Raw genomic sequence first — 16,581 nt, 5'->3', positions numbered from 1 at the left:
TTAAAGAAGACGGCACAGAAATAAAACATTGCATGAAATAAAAAATTTTTATATTCCTTCCTAGCTAATTTCCGTTTAATTTCATGGTCGCCCTCGGAGTCTTTGAATCGGACAGGTCGAGTTACACCATTCTTGGTCTCAAACCATATATAACCTGTTTGTCTGTATTTTCGTCGACTATGGCACGAGACACGAACATTGACCAAACGGACAAAAAGTGTCATTTCGGATGGTCCCGCAGCCAATCGCATTCGAGCACTTCGAAGAAGCCTTACGTTCCAAGGGAGAGGGTGTCTGGTGCAAGGCAGAGGTCATGAGACTCTACGAGCAGTACATCCTCAATGCCTGGGAGGACAAATCGTCCTTGGATTGGCAATTCTACCAACTCCTCTGGGACGACCTCCTACGCAACTGGGATGACGAAAGAGTTCAATTCAGAGGTCAGGAACTAATTTTGCAAATGACCATTAATTTAAGCCGCTTACGCAACTAAAAACTTAAATTTACTTGGGGTTTCCCCCTAAAATAAAATTTTTTTACTCTTAGAACCACTCGAGGTTCTCCTTACGGTTGTTGAGCTTGTCACCGTCAATGTGTCTGACCTTCGTCTTCTTGTTTGGATTTGGAACCCATTGCATACCGACAAGCCTTCCCATGGAAATTGTACCGTAATTTCGAAGGGTAAGGGTCAAGTGTCCCAAGTTGTTGAGGACTGGGGTAAGAACCTTGCCTGTCGCCTTGTTGCGGATTTTGTATGGGTAGGGTTGGGAAATTTCGTAAGCGTCATCGGCAACAAGGGTTGCCCAAACTTCCTCTTCTTCGTGTTTCTCTTCTTCCTCTTCTTCCTCTTCTTTGATAATACCTTCTTCAATTTGGTACTCACGAAGTACGGTGTTGCATGTTCTGTCCTTTCCGAGTACCTTCCAGATGGCGTCTATCTCTTCGAAGAAACGGTAGATGAGTCTGGCAAGGTCTCGGTTCTCTCTCGCGTAAATGCGCAAGGTTTCCGCTAAATCGTTCAGGACTTTCTCATTGGAAGCTTGGTTCATGAGGAACTCACCTTTAAGTCCCTTCATCTCTTCCATAAGACTACTTTGGAGAGTCTTAACGGTGTTTGTCAGATGAGCTTTCAAATGCATAATTTGAATTTGAACTGGGCGCTTGTCTGGCAACCTTGAAAGGACATCTGCTATTGTGTTCGGCTTCGGTGCTTGTTCGGACATCGAAAAAATGAAGTGGTTTGAGAATGACGGTTTTACTTCAAAAAGCTTGTTATGACGGTTAAGTCATACAACAAGTTTAAAATAATATCTTGTTCTTCTTCTGAACGTTTGTTGTTCTTCTTCGATAAAAGTTTCGAACATGAGAACCAAAAAACGTTTTTTGAGATTGCGGAAGAGTTCAGGCAAACGTTCATATTCTGGATATGTTGGGAGCAGTTCAAAACATCTGAGCTGACTTTCGGACAAAATTGGGACAATGTCAGAAAATTCATCTTTGGTCGGACTGCTTGAAGGTAAGTCCCTTACATGTAAGTAGCTCTGGTAAAGTCTTCTCATTTCTGCTAACTTCTGGAGTATAGCTTCGTAATTTAAGAGTTTTAATTTTAATTGTCTTATTCCTCTCTTGACATCTAAACGGCAAGTATCCATGAGGTCAAGAGTAGCTTTGGTAGCTTTAAGTGGAGCTATCTCTTCTTTGACTTGTGCAATTTTGGTTGCAATTGTGATTTGAGCTCCTTCAAGTTCGCCGTCTATGTCGTTCTCAACACCTTCAAGCATGGCTTGAAACTCTTCATCGGTCCATTGAGATTGGTGTGGGACGAATTTAACTTGCTTCATTCAAAAAATGAAAAAAATGTTTTTACTCAAAGCGTGCCATGTATATGGCTATAAGAAACTTACCAGAAGGCTTCTTCTTCACATGAGTCTTTGGCAACTTGAGTGTTGGTGTTGGAGTTCTTGGGGGAGGTGGCTCTGAAATTTCAATTCTCTCTCGAGCGCAACAACAGATGTCAGAATAACATTCTCCACTGTCCTTCTTGCCACCATAAACTGTGTATTGACCAAACTTGCATTTACAGGAAGACCGGTCAATACAAGGTTCACAGTTGAAATAGTTGTACACAAACCTGTTGAGTACGAGTGTGAGTAAAAACATAAAAAAAGTGAAGTTAAACGTTAAGGTTTACTGGATTGGTTGGATGTCGCCTTCACAGGTTATGTAGAACGGCTGACCAGAGAAGTGAAGGAGACCCTTGAGAATTTGGCTCATTCTTGGGAAAGGGTTCTCTCTGTTTGGAAGTTGTATCCAAGGACGCTTGGCAAAGAACTTGAGAAGAGCTTCTTTCTTTGCTTGCTTTATGTCGTCGTAGGCTGTCCCGTCTGGTATTTGAATTGGAATTCCAGTCGAAGTCTCGAGATTCAAGGCAGCCCTTCCCGTTATCCAACAGTTAACAAGCTTGCCTTTTACATTCTGCCTGAGGAAGTCTTTAACAAGCTCGTTAATTTCAATTAGGTAAATTGCCTCGTCGGTAGGTTCGACCTCGACCATTGCTACTGTCAGTAAAAGTACTGCTACTGTCAGAAAAAGTACTGCTACTGTCAGTAAAAGTACTGCTACTGTCAGAAAAAGTACTGCTACTGTCAGTAAAAGTACTGCTACTGTCAGTAGAAGTACTGCTACTTGCAGTAAAAAGGAAAATTTGAGAGGGTTTTCGACGATAAAGTACTGCTACTGTCAGAAAAAGTACTGCTACTGTCAGTAAAAGTACTGCTACTGTCAGAAAAAGTACTGCTACTGTCAGTAAAAGTACTGCTACTGTCAGTAGCAGTACTGCTAGTAGCAGAGATTTTTATCGTTGTGGTCCGACGGTTAAGCCACAGACGAATGTCCGACATCCCACCAACCGAGTCCATTCCCAAACCAGAAGAACCGAAAGCTGCAGAACCACAACAGTCTCCTCAGCAACCTCAGTTCCAGCAAGTACCTCCGATTTACTACCAATTTCCACCTCAAGGTTACTACCCACCACAAGGCTTCCCGAACTACCCTCCTCAGCCTATGCCTTACTTCCCCAACCCTTGGATGTTCCAGCAAGCTCCACCCCAGCAATTCCAATCTCAATCCAAATCGAAGAGAGACCAAGAGTTCGAAGAAGGTCTGAACCGCTTACGCAAAGATTATGCCACAGCCCCGATGGAAGATGACAGGCTTTCAGTCTCTTCCCTCAAATCGACCGATTCGACTCGTACCACAGATTCGGTTCGTGACCGTGAAGACTACCTCAAGCAGTCTGAGAGACTCTTCATCCTACAATCATTTACAGTTGGAGCTCTCAAGAACATGCGCAATTACGAAGGTCAGACACCAGCTGGAGACCGCAAAACAGACGTACTCGCAAGAGCAGTCCAACTGGTCAAGACAAAGACTGAGATAGTCGACTTCATTCTTGCAGCTTGCCCATACAAGTAAAAAAATAAACAATTACGAGTTAAACTTTTTACTCTTTCTTTTCTGAGTTGTTTAGAGCTGGTTTCTCTTGTAGAAACCTTTCGTACTCTTCCATGGTCATGTAATTGCGAATTTGGTACGCAATTCCAGGTTCGTTGTTTTTGAACCTTACGTATGTAACGCTTCCATCTTCCTCAGGGAAGTAAGCTGCTAACATCTGACCAAGTTTTCTCGGTGACTCGGAGCTCATTAAAAATGTCACTTTTTAAACGTTAAGTTTTTAGTCTTATTTTACCCTTTGTTTACCCTTTGTTTACCCTTTGTTTGTCAAGGTAGTATTGGAGTGCAATTTCTCCAAATTCTCTGTGTCGGAGTTCTTCAGCATTTTCCAAGGTGTACCTGGAGAACTCAAAGAAGTTGTCAAGAAGATACTGCCATGCTGCTCTTCTGAGTTCGTCGGTATTTTGGAAGTGTTGCACCTTCGAGTCTTCGGACATGAAAAAATGACACTTTTTCTATTAAACCGTTTTGGCATTTCTCATGAGTGAGTATAGTTCTGCCGAACCATTGGAAGAGAAGAAGTACTCTTGCTGGCAAAAGACAAAAATAGTTGCCTTAGTTGTCATTGCAATTGTACTCGTAATTGAATTCATTGTACTTCTCTTCACGTACATAAAACTCAAGGACGGCATATGCTTTAAGAAGCTACCATCTTACTAAGACTAAACACTTAGATTTTTCAAGCTTGACTTTTTACAATTTGAATTTTACACCCAAAAATATATTTTAGGGTAGAAGGTTAGATCTAACCTGTTTTCTAACCTCTTTTCTACCCTCTTGAATTTTACACCCAAAAATATATTTTAGGGTAGAAGGTTAGATCTAACCTGTTTTCTAACCTCTTTTCTACCCTCTTGAATTTGTCATGAGTTTTCCCGAAATAAAAAATAAAGTTGGTTTTTTTAAAAAAATATTTTTTTATTTTTATTGTAAGAACATGTTAGCAACAACAGCACCAAACTCGTTAGTCATGAACCCAACTTCAATGTTAGTAGAGATGAAAAGCTTCATTCCTTCTTCATATACTTTCGAAAAAGAAATCCAGAAGATAAAGCAGGAACTTCTCCAAGGAGATCTAAACTGTAGTGCAAAAGATGAAACAGATGAAGAATATCTTTATGAAATGCAGGATATTATTGACCATCTACCTAAACTTCCTGAAATACAACAACAAAAGCTTACTATTCCAGAATTCGATGAAATAGAAGTCAAAGCAACTGACTCAGTAGAAATAAAGAAGTTCATACGTAAGGTTAACTATGAGTTTCTTGGATTTCATTGCAACCACAAAGTCATGGACAAAGATTGCGACATGGTATATAAGAACATCTCTGACATATATAAATCTGAAGAGTTTAAGACCTACGACAACTTTGTTTCGTTAGTTGCTGAATGTGTATGGCAGATAAGAGATAAAGATAGAAGAGGTAAGATATGGAATGAACAGATAAAACCCGCAACTTTTGAGTTAAAGAGAGCAATTGACGCCTTAGTCATACTAGCAGGTAAGATTTCAATGTACAATGCTAAAATGAACCCACAATGTTCAAAATGTAAAGCAGCAATGAGGAAATATAACTACTCCGTCAAAGAGATAGAACGTATGCGAAACGACTATGCTGACTTAAAGAAAGAAGTAGAGAAACCAGCAGAAGATAAAATGGACATGCTGACATTTCTGAACAAAAACTATCCAACAGCTGACGATTTCCTTCTATCTGATGTCAAGAAGAAATATAAAGAAACATTCGGCATAGTTAAAACATTCGATGTACTGACAGAAGAAATAGAAGCTACGAAATTGTTTAGAATTTCACGAATTCACAATGTTTACCATGTAAAACGCTTATAAAATAACTGGGGTAGAAAAGAGGTTAGAAAACAGGTTAGATATACCCTTCTACCCTAAAATATATTTTTATTGAATTCTGAGTAAAATTCTGAGTAAAATGACATATGGGGTAGAAAAGAGGTTAGAAAACAGGTTAGATCTAACCTTCTACCCTAAAATATATTTTTGCTGAAAAAAATGACCAAATTTCATGAAATTTCTCTAGACCGACTTTTACAGGGGTAGCCAAAACTCATGAAAATCGTAAAAAATAAGAGAGTATTTTGACAACTTCAAACAAGTAGGGTAGATGCACTCTTTATTTTTCAAGCTTGACTTTTTACAATTTGAACTTTGTTCGCGTAGATGTGAATTCTGAAAGAAGTATGAGGGTCTTGTATGACTTTGTACTTCTCCCATAGTTCATGTCTGTCAAACTTACCTGCCATGGACTCTTTCATAAGTTCCATGAAATCGTCTTCGGACAATCCAGGGAAAAGTATGATATCAGTAAGTATTCTTTTAACATCCTTACTTAAACTCTTTGCTGTCTGTACACAAATGAAACTGAGATGTTAAAGTGTCTGAGCTTCTTAAGAATTCGACACATATCTTGTCTCTCTGTTCTTTAACAAAGGATGAGAAGCAAAGTCATCTAAGATAAGAAGACATCTATGAGGGTAAGTCTTCCAATCGTAGATTGCAATTTCTTCGAAATGTATTCTATCTTTCTGTTTGTTTCTGAAGTGTTTCTTCTCTAATATTCTCTGCATTTCCTCATTTGTCTTTAAACTTCGAATTGACATACTCATTTATAGCATTGTACTTCAAAACTCTTCTTTGGTACTTCTTTATCCAATCTAACAACTCAGTATCCTTTATACATACTAACTTAGACTTTTTTATAATATCTTTGAACGAATTTACGGTTTGGTCAAATTGACCAGAAGTACTACAAATGACTACTAACTCATAGAATGGGTTTCTTCTCATCTAGTTCTTGTTGTTGTGCACCATTTTAAGATAAGTGAAAGTCTTACCCGACCCAGGTGGTGCGATTAGACCGTGTTATACCATTCTGAGCAAATAGGAACTTGTCATGTATGGGTTTTATCTGAGCATTTCTAATTCCTCTTGTCTTGTTTAAAACATTCTCAAATTTCTTGTCAATGTCAGCAAACTTTTTTTCTAAACATATTTTTAGAAAATTAAAAAATTTTATCTTTTAGAAAATGTCTAGCGATTTCGCTATCTATATTCGAGACAAACTTTTTGACAGCAAAACATCTGTCGACCATAAATCTTACATAGTGTAAACAAGAAAGGTGAATTTGTTCTAAAGTTCTGTTTCTGGGAATATGACAAGAACCTAAAACATTAGGCAGAGAGTCTTTAAGTTTGTCAATGACAGACTTGTTGACAGAGATGACGCCTCTTGGAAAGATGAAGTCCAACAAAAGTTCTTAGAATGCAAAGAAGACACATGCGCTGTTCTTGAAGATGAAATAGGAAACAGAATAGATGAGCTATTAAAGGACAAAGAACTTTTACAGAAATATGGTTCGGAGAAATTTGACATAACTCCACCAGAGAAGAAGAAGAGAGAAAAGAAAGAAAAGAAAGTAGAAGAAGAGAAGAAAGAACCTGAACCAGTTCCAGAGAAAAAGAAATTTGACATGTAAAAATAAAATTTTATTTTAGAACATTTCTGGTCAATGTCAATGTTCTCTTCCTCTTTAGGAGCAAACACTGGCTTAGACTCTAAAATCTTTTTACCCAATTTACCTTGAACTTCAACTATCTTAGACTCATAATATTCATAGTCGTCTGCTTTCTTTGGTTCATAAGGTATAACAAGTTTGTATGCTTTGCCTTCTTTAAGGTTTGAAACCTTCTGTCAAAATTTTCTTTGACTGCTAACAAACCTTCTATGTCTAAGTCTTCAATTTCGCACCATTTTTAGTCACAATAGCAAACTTAACTGGTTCGATGTTCCAAACTTTGCTGAATGTAGACTTTTCAAAATTGTAGAAGTAAACATTCAAATAAGCGAATGGGTCTAGTTCTTCTTTGACTTCTGTCATGTACTTATTTACTGAAATATATTTCGTCATCTTTTCTATCGGATAAAAAAATATTTTTTTAAAATTTACTCATAAAAATTATTTCTTTCTATATTTGCCATTCCGAACTTCGAAAAGATGTTTTATACCAGCATAGAATTTTTCTCTAGAGCTTGGTCTTTTATCGTTTTCATGACAATATTTTCTATATTCTTCATATAAAGCCTTTTTTTCATACATTTCATAAGGACAATCTAACCAGAATAGCGCATATCCATTTTCGTTATCTAGGTCTCTATATGTTTGTGGAATTTCGCTTTCTTCTGTTTGTAGAATTTCGCTTTCTCTATTTAGTTCTATGTCTATATATTGTGGCTTAAAAAGATGTGGGCAAGAAGGGTCTGGCGCTATGTAAAAAGTTAATTTTTCTGTCATCTTTTCTATCGGATAAAAAAATATTTTTTTTAAAATTTACTCATAAAAATTTTTCTTTGTATATACGCCGTTCTGAACATCTAAAAGATTTTTGACATTTGCCAAGAATGTTCGTTTAGACGCTGTCATATAACCATACTCTTGACAATACTGTTTATATTCATCGTACAATGACCTTTCATCTAAACACTCAAAGTTAGTCTCATCTATAAACAGTTCATATACACTCTTGTTTGCTTCTAACAATGTTTGTCTTTCTTCGGTATGTGGAATTTGTCTTGGATTGAACTTAGAAATATCTAATGTCATGAAATATGAGAACAAGTGGTTGTAAAAGTCAGATGTCAAAGTTTCTGCTAAGTCGTCAAAATATTCTGTATCTTGCATATGAGAATCTGACGTTCTGACAACTACATATCTTCTGTCAGAACTTTCTAACTTCATCGGAACGGCGTTGTTTGAAACCATGATGAAATTTGCAACATTTTCACAAACTCTTTGGTCTTTATATTTCTTTCAACAACTCCAACTTTGTCTGTTATAAGACTCTTCAAAGCATCTGAGTTCAAAACTTTTGTTGTATCTATATTTGAAGTTCGTTACATACTATAAGTTTCATATTCTCTATTGAAGAGTTAAATTTACCGCAGATGTTTTCTAAGTTTGTCATATTCGGATTCGAATAGCCCTCTAACAGTTTGCACAAAATATCTGTAAAGAAAGTATTCTTACCAGTTCCTTGTTTTCCAATTATAATGAGAGCAGTTTCATTTTTAGCACTTGGATGTTGTAAGATGTTTGCAAACCAACATAAGATATACTCATAGACTCTTTCGTTTCCATTGCATATAATTTCTTTGACATGGTCTAACCAAGCTTCTATAATATTTTCTTTCCATTCTACTTGTTCATATTTATATCCAGTGAAGATAGAATAGAAGTTTGGAGAAGGTGTATAGAACTTTATACCACGAACTGAAAAATCTTCTAACTTTGACAATAAGATATCCCAAGCATCTAACATCTTCATGCCAACTTGTACGACTTTTATTTTCTTAAGTTTCTGTCTACATTCTTGTTCTGAAACTATTGTCGCTCTTGGTTTGTTAAAGACAACATCCCATTCTTTCATGACATAACATTCTGGGGCAGAGTCGACATAAATGACTAAACGTTTCAAATTCTCGACTGCTTTGTTATAGTCTCGAAATGGACACATATTTCTGAACGCTTGGAAGTCATAAAAATCTGAAACATCTATTCTGTACATTTTTATAAAAATAAAAAAAATATTTTTTTTATTCTTGACTTTGTTGTTCTTGAGCTATTTGTTGCATTTGTTGTTCTTGAGCTATTTGTTGTTGAAGTTGTTCTTGTAATACAATACTTTCACCAGTTGCATCTTCCAATTCGAAACTTTCTGCCGTCATTGACAAATACATAGGACATAAAAGTTTTACAGGAACAAAGTTTGCGTCAACTAAGGTTAAGTTTATGTTTGCTAAAGTGTTTGAGTTTACTAAAGCTGAAAACTCTGCATTCGAATGAACAATAGGCAAACCAGCAGAGAAAGTGTTGTTTATACGCATGAGTATCTTTTGGTCATAGTAGTTTCTGTCGACATTCGAATAGCACTTTGAACCTAAGTTTGAAACAATATATAAAATAGGTGTACTTAAAGTCAATGGAACAGACAAACCTTGTATGACACCTTTTCCTGTTATAGGAAACTGTTGGTAGTAAAAACCAGATATAAGTTTTGTATTATAGCTCATATCGTTTATACTAAACTCGGTCGGACATCCAAACATAATGAAACCTGCTCTAGTTGCAGCACATGTTACATCCGTCCTTAAAGTATTAAATAAGTCAACAAAACCTGTTGGTGGTATATCTGAGTAAGTATCTTCAAAGAAGTATTTTTACCATTCACAACAACAAAGTCTTCTGGTGTCAAAAGAGCAAAACAGGCTTTAGTCGTCATCGTGTTTAAGGTCAGTTTACAATATCGTCCTTGAGGAACTTTGTAAGTTTGTTGTTATAGAATTATATGACTCAGGGTTTTTAGTCGTAATAGTATAAACCACTATGTCTTCTGCCATTTACTTAGCAACTAAATTTTAATGAAATGTTGTGGTCGTCAAATATTTTTATGACGTCTGGGAAACTATATTTTAAGTTCAACGTTTCACCTCCTTTCATAACGTATATCTTGTCAATGACATTATATGAAACACACAGCAAGCAATGTCGGGTTCTATTTCTTTGATGTTTATATCGTCTGCCTCTGTCAAAAGTTTCAATAGTTCTTTCAAAACTTCACGAGGTGCGATGACATATGAGTTCACTTTTACAGGGTTGTGTTCGACCAAGTTTAACATTATACCCAAAGCTAGATAAATGTTTTAGAACGTCAGGTGTTATATTTCCATCAGCCATGTTCATTTCATACTGGTCCAAAATATCTGCATGTTTCATATCTTTCAATGGCATTAAAGCCGCGCTTAAAATACCAGCTATATCTGGTTCACCATTGACTTCCATTGCGTCTACAACTTCTTGGAATTGAGGTTGTAAGTTTATGAACCACCTATCCGGGTTAGCTTTATGACCCCATCTCATTGTAGTTCCATCGTCTGCAGAAACAAAAGTAGGTTTGTTTCCATCTTGGTTAGGTTCTGAATGAACTTTAAACAATGTTTCATTTCTATATGTTTTCTTGAAATTTAACCTTTTATTTTCACCGAGTTCATCCGAAGATTGAACGTTAAATGCTCGTAAGTAAAAAGGGTTGTTGTATTTGTGTACATTTTTTTTCAGTTCTTCCATTCTATGCTGAATATTTTCATCTGGTGTTGGAGTCTTTTGTATGTCGGCAAACATTTTTCGATATTCTTCTACTATGTCAGCCGAATCTTTCTTAGACTCTTGGAAAGATTCCATATTCACCTCATGCTCTTGTTGAGGGTCAAGATTTTTCGGCTGTTCCAAATCTTCATCTAGTTCTGTGAAGTTAGTTTCCAAAGGAGTGACTTGTTCGTTTCCTTCAGGCTCTTCTAGCTGTTGTTGCTGAACTATTTCTTCCATGTCTGGTTGTATCTGAACTTCTTCCTGTGGAGTTTCTTGTACCTCATCTGCTGGCATTTCATATATTCCGAGACCGTTTTCAACAATTTCCCTATCTACGTCATCCGCATTCATAAGCTTTTGTTCTTTCGTTCCGTCCTCTATTTTTTACGCGTTTCATGACGAAAGTTGAATTGTCATTTAGCTCTGACATCAAATATCTCGGAGTAAATTCATCCATGTCATTTGGATGATATGCTATTAAATCATATCCCTTAGCGAGCTTGTATTTTCCAGGTTTGAGATTATATCCGTTTTGGTGCTGAGCCATAAAGCTAAATAGGTTCGGGTCAGTATTTCCATCCTTGAACTTTCCAATAGCTTCTTTATATCTGTCACTAAAGTCAATACTATCTGGGAAACCACACTCTTCTTTAAGCATTTTTAAGAATTCTTGGTTTCCTTGTTCTCTACTTCTTTTATGTCCTTGCTCTGTTTGTGGTTGTTGTTGTGCAGGGTTTTGAACTGTTGGTTGTGGAGGTGGTTGTTGTGCAGGGTTTTGAACTGTTGGTTGTTGTGTTGGTTGTTGTTGTTGTTGTTGTTGTGCAGGGTTTTGAACTGTTGGTTGTTGTGTTGGTTTTGGTGCATGCCTGTGTCTATGTCCATGTGACGATGTAAATGTTTTAGGTAGTCCTGGTGCAGGTGCTTCTCTTGGAGGGTTTGGTGGTATATAAGTTCCACCAGCTGGCACATATGTTCCATCTGCAGCGTAATGTCCTACCTGACTTTTCGTTTTTAAGAAAGCATTTACTAGGTCTGTTTTGGTCTGTTGTAACTCTTTTTCTTGACTTTTCACAACAGTTGCTCTAACGGCGTCATAGGCACTTTGAACTGCCTGTCTCGTTGCTGCATCTGTTATTTTCGTCATATTTTGTGTGCTACTTCTTTTAACTCTTTGTCGAAACCTTCAGACTTCAGTTTCTTTCCAGATGAGAAGTCGTTCACTTGTTTCACCTTACTATGAAGAGCTTCGAAAGCGTTCTTAAAGTCAGCATTTGTTAAAGCTTCATTTGAACTATCTTCATCCGCTTGTATTTTTGTCCTTATTGACCCTATGAGTTGGGCTGCTTTAGCGTTGGCTTGGGCATCTAACCAGTCATTGTTAGCTTTTATATATTCTGCGCTTTTCATTGCAACTGTTGTTGTGGTGTCAGTTTTACTATTGGATGTTTCAATGCTCCCTTCCTCTTACGTATATTCTTACGTAGCTTACGTGGCATTTTAAGTGAAGTTAAAAAGCGGTTTTTGACAGATGTTTATATGACACTTTTTGTTCAGCACAAAAAACTACTCGGTCAAAGTGTTGTCAGTTTTGTAAAATAACCGTCCTATCTCCGTGCCTATGACGAAGAAGTCTTGAAAATTCAAGAGGGTAGAAAAGAGGTTAGAAAAGAGGTTATATCTAACCTTCTACCCTAAACATTATTTTTGTCTGATTTTACGAAGAAGTCTTGACAAAACATTTACGAAGAAGTCTTGACAAAACATTTACGAAGAAGTCTTGACAAAACATTTACGAAGAAGTCTTGACAAAACATTTACGAAGAAGTCTTGACAAAACATTTACGAAGAAGTCTTGACAAAAAAGTCAACGGCTGGTCGGCTGGGGTTCGGTCCTCCTCTTGGGTCTTGGGAAAAACATCTTCGGGGGCTAGAAGGCACGAAGTGCCTGGAAGCCATCCCCCAAGAAAAAAAAACTTCATTATACTCATTCATCCTCAGGGCTAGAAGGCACGAAGTGCCTGGAAGCCCCACTACCTTTTTTTTTTTTTTTTTTTTTTTTTGTTGTTGCGTGTTGGATGCGGAATCCTGTTATTTCCGAAATCGACAAAAAATTTGGAAATTTAATTTCCGAAATCGAAATTATATTAATATTTTTAATATTCTTATATCAAAAGGATTAAAGTTCATTAAGAGAAAAACAATTCTTCTTCTTCAATCTATTGGCGCATTTATTTCTACACGCCAATAAGGAAGGGAAAATTATAAGACACCATGGTGTCTTCAAAACGCTAATTTTTGATATTTTTAACAACCCTATATCAGTCTTATTCTCACTAAAACTGTAATTCATATTGTCACTCAAACCGTCAGTCATATTGTCATTAAAACAGTCAGTCATACACTCACTCAAATCAACAGTCATATTGTCAGTCAAACTATCAGTCTTATCCTAACTAAAAAGCTAATTCATAGTGTGTGTCAAACCGTCAGTCATATTGTCAGTCAAACTATCAGTCTTATTCTCACTAAAACCATCAGTCATACACTCTCTTAAACTATGAGTCATATTGTCACCCAAACTCTCAATCATACACTCACTCAAATCAACAGTCATATTGTCAGTCAAACCGTCAGTTATATTGTCACTCAAACTGTCAGTCTTATTCTAACTAAAACCGTAAGTCATCGTGTGTGTCAAACTGTCAGTCATATTCTCAGTCATACTGTAGTTCATACTATCACCCAAACTGTTGTTCATACTGTCACTCAAACTCTAAGTCATATTGTCAGTCAAACTGTGAGTCATATTCTCTCTCAAACCTTGAGTTATACTGACAACCAAACCCTCATTCAAAATGTCACTCAAACTGTCAGTTATATTCCTAGACACATTCAAACTTTCAGGCATATTGTCAGCCAGATACTCAGTTATAGAGTCACTTTTTTGTCATTAATGAATTCAGTTATAGATTCAAACATACATTCGGTCCAATATTGGATCATGCAGTTAATTCTACATTTTTTTAACTTGTAAGTCATTATTTATGAAAATATTTAAAATAGTGTAATGGCACAATGATGTGCAGTATTATCTTTAATATTAATATTGTAATATGATATTAGATTTTATCATATGAGATATTAATATTGATTTATGGATCACTGCACAATGATGTGCAGTATTATCTTTAATATTAATATTGTAATATGCAATGTTATATTCTAATTTGAATGTTCCTTTTTAACCTCATGATTTCTCTCACTGATCTGCCTTTTTATGCAGCATTTTGTATTTAATCTCTCTTATCCTTTAGATTCTCTATGCTTTCCATCTTTCTAAACCAGATTCCATTGTTAATTCTTAAATTAACACAAATCTTAAATTTCATATTAGTCATTGATCTGAAGTTATTGAAACATCTGACGTCTTTAGATTATCTTATCTAATATTAAAATGATTGATCTATTTACATTTTTAAAATAGTCCTAAAAAGTCTCAATATTTATAAAAGCATAATAAAATTAAATTTTTTAATATCATTTTGTAAATTATTAGTTTACTTTATGGCATAGTCTTGAAAAAGTATCAAAAAACATTATCTTAATGGTCTCTAAAGAGGTTAAGTAGCATACACACAGATATGCTAATGTGGTAAAAAGAGATTTATTGCAAAAAGTCCAAAATAGTATATTTATTATCAAGATTCGCGTGGAAACGTACGAGTTTGGGACGAATAACTAACATTCTTAAACATTTAGTAATACTCTGATAAGTACAAGTCCTTAGATGCGACATATGGCTTCTTTTGTTCTAACTTACCAAATTCAAGAACTCAAGTTGGCAGTAACTCTGTACTAAACATACTCTAAGAGCTTGTCATTATTCCGTGTATGACAAATCATACTTTAATGTTTTACTCGTTGAATAAAGAATGCTTGATTTTGAAATCGAATGTTTTTGCTTAAATAGTTCCAGATTCTTGAACTAGGGACGGAATTAGAGGACACGTCTTTGCTGGTTAGTCGCGTGCTTGATGACAATATGCTACAATTATAATAAACGTACAAAAGGGACGAAAATTGAGAGGAGAGAGGGTCAAAGTTGCTATTTGTCACTTTTCCACAAGAATATAATGGGGAAAAAGTTATCATATAGTTGATCTAATTCATTGAGGTGAGAGATGCATGTAGTGTAATGGGATAAACAGTGGGATTGCTGCTCTAAGTCCTAGGTTCGAGACACATTGGCTTCATTTTTCTCTTTTTTATTGACGTAAACTATTCAATTTTTGTGTTCTCCATTCAAATTTCAGAATTTTTTTTGCAGATTTCACACTACATTCGAAGTTACCTTTTGTAACAACCACCACTGCCTACGAAAGACGAAAGTGTGTCACGATTTCACCCGGAAATCCGACGGTTGTTTAAGAGTATGCACTTTTGTCACCTACTCAAATTGAGAGCTTGTAACTTTCAACCGCAATTTTATTACGCGCTCCATTGATAAATGTAAAACGCTTTGCGAACCTACCATAAAATAAAACAAATCGTGTTTACACAATGAGGTTAAGGGTATAGTCCACTAAAAATTTTTAAGTTTTGACAATGAAAATAAGCTCTGTGACCATGTAAATATATATCTATGCAAAACGAGAGGTTATGCCATAATTTTTTTAGTTATCAAATTTTCCTTTTTTTGAGAGAAGTCTCTCAATAATTTGAGAAGAATCTTTGATATAAAGAGATACACATTTGTAGAACGAAGTAAGTGTTTTCCAAACATTTTATATGTTCATCCTGTATAACAATATAAAGCTGCATAGTGCCATCTTGTGCGTTTGCTATTTTATGTACTTTTCATTGAGATAATCCCTCTTCTCGGGTGATTTTAACAGTCAACTCAATTTTAAAATAAAGATTTCATCAAAATGATTTCGAAATTCGGATATTGATTATATAAATAGCACTGTTAACATATTTTGGATGAGTAAAAAATACCTTGTTTTGTATGCATTTAGTACACCTTTATTTTTGATTAAAACTATAAAATTTTTATTCCTTATATATAAATAGTATATGTTACATAAACATGAAATTCAATAGCATTCAATTTTGGATTTTTTAGATTTGGTAAATTTTAGAAGAAATAAAATCAGCAATCAAAATAAAGAAACTTTTTTTGTATCTTCTATGATTACCTTTTGGTACTAAATTTTGCATTAATAAGTAAATTATCTGTATTATTCTGTGAGCACAAGCCCTCAGTTATGCTGGTAGTGAATGATGAATCGTCATTTTGCGAAGAGAACGCGATTATTAAGGTAATTTTGAGAATTGTCTTGAATTATTTAAAATTAAAGTTAATTGAATAGGTAGGATAACTAGCCTTTGCTAAATTTGTATAATTTGACCTTATTCTAGTTGGATCTGAGAATATTTTGCTGAAATAATAAATTATATCGCCGATTTATGAAAATTTCTCTGATGGGACCGACTCGCTGAAACGTATTAGTGTTAATGGTAACTTGTCTGAATTTTCAAATTTTTTTCGAAATCCAAAAAATCACAAACAAAAAGCATCAAAATTAGATTTGCATTTAAGGTTTTCATTTTTTTTGGAAAATAAAAATATTTTTTCCCCAATAAAGTTTATTTTTACTTTTGAGAGGAATAGAAACGTTATTTTGGGATTTTGAAAAGACAGAAATGTTCCATTTTTAATATAGATTCTAAAATGGGGTCAAATTTTTGATTGAACCGTTATCCATTGAAAAACCTCGATTTTAAAATGTTATTCCAAAATATTCATCTAATGATATAGTATTATATAAATTATTAATTATTACTTTTCGCGGGATTTCATTTTTTTGTTGTTGTATGGGCCATATT

General features: G+C 35.3%; 8 protein-coding genes and 5 pseudogenes across 13 annotated transcripts, besides 5 other annotated features; 4 read left to right on the top strand and 9 right to left on the bottom strand.

The window, feature by feature from the left end:
* Positions 1 to 12,755: part of a mobile genetic element that runs on past the window's edge.
* Positions 230 to 493, top strand: TVAGG3_0264940 (uncharacterized protein; the record flags this gene model as incomplete). Its single annotated transcript, XM_051228439.1, has 1 exon — positions 230 to 493. The coding sequence occupies one exon, from the start codon at positions 230 to 232 to the stop codon at positions 491 to 493; it is 264 nt and encodes an 87-aa protein (XP_051098169.1).
* Positions 543 to 1,223, bottom strand: TVAGG3_0264930 (MazG nucleotide pyrophosphohydrolase domain-containing protein; the record flags this gene model as incomplete). The annotated part of the gene is made up of 1 exon (XM_051228438.1): positions 543 to 1,223. One exon carries the CDS (start codon positions 1,221 to 1,223, stop codon positions 543 to 545), a length of 681 nt encoding a protein of 226 aa, XP_051098168.1.
* TVAGG3_0264920 lies at positions 1,256 to 1,841 on the bottom strand (annotated as a pseudogene). Its single transcript has one exon. A coding segment is annotated over exon 1 (586 nt).
* TVAGG3_0264910 (uncharacterized protein) lies at positions 1,864 to 2,160 on the bottom strand (the record flags this gene model as incomplete). Its single annotated transcript, XM_051228437.1, has 1 exon — positions 1,864 to 2,160. One exon carries the CDS (start codon positions 2,158 to 2,160, stop codon positions 1,864 to 1,866), a length of 297 nt encoding a protein of 98 aa, XP_051098167.1.
* On the top strand, positions 2,890 to 3,474 carry TVAGG3_0264900 (uncharacterized protein; the record flags this gene model as incomplete). The annotated part of the gene is made up of 1 exon (XM_001293028.2): positions 2,890 to 3,474. One exon carries the CDS (start codon positions 2,890 to 2,892, stop codon positions 3,472 to 3,474), a length of 585 nt encoding a protein of 194 aa, XP_001293029.2.
* On the bottom strand, positions 3,503 to 3,703 carry TVAGG3_0264890 (uncharacterized protein; the record flags this gene model as incomplete). Its single annotated transcript, XM_051228436.1, has 1 exon — positions 3,503 to 3,703. The coding sequence occupies one exon, from the start codon at positions 3,701 to 3,703 to the stop codon at positions 3,503 to 3,505; it is 201 nt and encodes a 66-aa protein (XP_051098166.1).
* TVAGG3_0264880 (organellar and viral DNA polymerase type B) lies at positions 4,451 to 5,365 on the top strand (the record flags this gene model as incomplete). The annotated part of the gene is made up of 1 exon (XM_051228435.1): positions 4,451 to 5,365. The coding sequence occupies one exon, from the start codon at positions 4,451 to 4,453 to the stop codon at positions 5,363 to 5,365; it is 915 nt and encodes a 304-aa protein (XP_051098165.1).
* On the top strand, positions 6,577 to 7,026 carry TVAGG3_0264870 (annotated as a pseudogene). The gene has a single exon. A coding segment is annotated over exon 1 (450 nt).
* TVAGG3_0264860 lies at positions 7,042 to 7,458 on the bottom strand (annotated as a pseudogene). The gene has a single exon. A coding segment is annotated over exon 1 (417 nt).
* Positions 7,879 to 8,461, bottom strand: TVAGG3_0264850 (annotated as a pseudogene). The gene has a single exon. A coding segment is annotated over exon 1 (583 nt).
* On the bottom strand, positions 8,623 to 9,112 carry TVAGG3_0264840 (uncharacterized protein; the record flags this gene model as incomplete). Its single annotated transcript, XM_051228434.1, has 1 exon — positions 8,623 to 9,112. A coding segment is annotated over one exon (490 nt), but the record flags the coding sequence as incomplete, so codon positions are not given.
* On the bottom strand, positions 9,156 to 9,617 carry TVAGG3_0264830 (uncharacterized protein; the record flags this gene model as incomplete). The annotated part of the gene is made up of 1 exon (XM_051228433.1): positions 9,156 to 9,617. A coding segment is annotated over one exon (462 nt), but the record flags the coding sequence as incomplete, so codon positions are not given.
* On the bottom strand, positions 11,360 to 12,099 carry TVAGG3_0264820 (annotated as a pseudogene). Its single transcript has one exon. A coding segment is annotated over exon 1 (740 nt).
* Positions 12,658 to 12,755: a terminal%2Cinverted (terminal inverted repeat of Maverick-3 transposon ID:TVAGG3_0264810).
* A 2,360-nt stretch (positions 12,756 to 15,115) lies between these two features.
* Positions 15,116 to 15,145: a mobile genetic element.
* Positions 15,146 to 15,262: 117 nt separating this feature from the next.
* Positions 15,263 to 15,284: a mobile genetic element.
* Positions 15,263 to 15,284: a terminal%2Cinverted (terminal inverted repeat of Kolobok-1_TV transposon ID:TVAGG3_0013400).
* Positions 15,285 to 16,581: the final 1,297 nt, after the last annotated feature.

The sequence above is a fragment of the Trichomonas vaginalis genome, chromosome V (assembly GCF_026262505.1).
Source record: "Trichomonas vaginalis G3 chromosome V, whole genome shotgun sequence".
NCBI classification, from domain to species: Eukaryota; Parabasalia; order Trichomonadida; family Trichomonadidae; genus Trichomonas; species Trichomonas vaginalis.
Note: the sequence above shows the minus strand (reverse complement) of the source record. Positions and strands in the feature narration are given on the sequence as shown.